This window comes from Wyeomyia smithii, chromosome 3 (genome assembly GCF_029784165.1).
Source record: "Wyeomyia smithii strain HCP4-BCI-WySm-NY-G18 chromosome 3, ASM2978416v1, whole genome shotgun sequence".
In the NCBI taxonomy this organism is placed as follows: Eukaryota; Metazoa; Arthropoda; class Insecta; order Diptera; family Culicidae; genus Wyeomyia; species Wyeomyia smithii.
The window spans coordinates 146,130,099-146,131,892 of record NC_073696.1 but is presented as its reverse complement, the minus strand read 5'-3'; the positions used below and the strand labels follow the sequence as shown (position 1 = coordinate 146,131,892).

General features: G+C 45.4%; 1 protein-coding gene across 1 annotated transcript; it reads left to right on the top strand.

Moving 5' to 3' along the window:
* Positions 1–524: 524 nt before the first annotated feature.
* On the top strand, positions 525–1,154 carry LOC129728658 (uncharacterized). The gene has a single exon (XM_055687110.1). The coding sequence runs from the start codon at positions 525–527 to the stop codon at positions 1,152–1,154; it is 630 nt and encodes a 209-aa protein (XP_055543085.1).
* The last annotated feature ends 640 nt before the right edge of the window (positions 1,155–1,794 follow it).

Sequence of the window (1,794 nt, the reverse complement as noted above, 5' to 3'; positions counted from 1 at the left end):
CAGGCTCCATTGTAGTTAGTCTGAGAACGCTTGGTTTGGCGGGATTTAGTAAATCACCTGAGCCATTGGACAATTTCACTGGATGCAAAAGGCACCTTATTGCCAGTTTGGTTCTAATTTTTCGGCCAGGTAAAATATACACTGTATATGTCTCTGCCGAGGCTTGGACGTGCCACACCGATACTACATTCATCTTTTGCATCACTATACATTTCGGGAGTTCAATTCATCTGCTGGCTGTCACGGTTGGCGCTCAAAAGTCGTCTTTATTTGATCAACACCAGCGGAACTTACAACCAGGAAGCATCGGAATACATAGTCCTAGTAATTCAGTACAACCACGGTGATCGCGGCCATTGCTAAAAGCGGCTAGGGTAGCCATTGTTCACAACCAAGGACATCGTGGGAAACACTTTTCTGTAAAGTAAGTGCCACATTGTATATGTCCTTGCCAAAGCTAGGATTTAAGATTGAAACTACAACAACTATTTCCTTTTCGACGACTTGCTCGAGGCGTTACTAAAATGTCAAAAGGTGCTGCATCTTCGAAAAAGGCTGCCTCCCTGCGGACACTTACTACTCGGCTTAAGGGACTACAAGCGTCGTTCGACACCATTCACGCATTCGTGCAAGCCTTTAATGAGGAACTACATACTGCGAACGAGGTACTGGTACGGTTGGAGCGTATTGACGGTTTATGGGAGCAAATCAATGACACAGCTAATGAATTGCTTTCGCATGAGGAATTCGTGGCGGACCTGACCGCGGTTATGGAGGAGCGAAGCTTGTATGAAAATCGCTATTATGACAGTAAATCGTTTCTAATGGATAAACACAAATTGCTTGCTGACACTCCGATTTTGGATCAGACAAGCCGTACTAACGCGTCATTCTCACAAGGTGCCACCCCGCATGTTCGTCTTTCGCAGATTACTTTGCCCAAGTTTAGCGGAAACATTGATGAATGGATCAGTTTTAGAGATTTATATACTTCTTTGATCCACTGGCAAACCGATTTGCCTGAAGTCGAAAAGCTGCATTACTTGCGGAGTCAATTGCAAGGGGAAGCATTGTCGGTTATCGAAGCTCTCCCGGTATGCTCGGCCAACTATAAAACAGCCTGGGAGCTTTGGTGCAGCGGTACTCCAATATGAAGATTATTAAAAGGAAGCAGGTACAAGGAATTTTCGACCTACCGTTCTTAAAGAGAGAATCTGCAGCCGATTTGCATACTTTACTGGAAAACTTTGATAGGATTATAAAAACACTAGATCAGCTGGTGCAACCAGCAGAGTATAAGAACCTTTTGCTGCTGCATATTTTAAGTGCGCGGTTAGACCCGAGTACTCGTAGGAGCTGGGAAGAGCAGAGCTCGACCAAGGATTCTGAGACCTTAAAGGAACTTACAGATTTCTTAACTCGTCGTATACATGTGTTGGAGGCACTACCAGCAGATCCGCGGAATGAAGTTACACGAAGACGCCCGTTTCGGCTACCACAGGCTAGCTACAGTGCTATGCAGCAACCCATTCAAAATGTTTGCTCTGTCCGGAAGCTCATCCCTTGTATAAGTGCGATATGTTTAGTCGCATGACAGTGTCGGAAAGAGAAGGAGTATTGCGAAACCATTCATTATGCAGAAATTGTTTCCACAAGGGACATCAGGCTAAGGATTGCCATTCAAAGGTCTCATGCAGGAAGTGCAAGGCTCGTCACCATACGATGGTGTGCTTCAAGGCAAATAGTGGTTGGAAGGCCAAGGACGGCACGGAGGTTGAAGATATACAGTCAGCG

Excerpts from the sequence above, each read along its gene's own strand:
- LOC129728658 (XM_055687110.1), top strand. The coding sequence starts at position 525 with ATGTCAAAAGGTGCTGCATCTTCGAAAAAGGCTGCCTCCCTGCGGACA.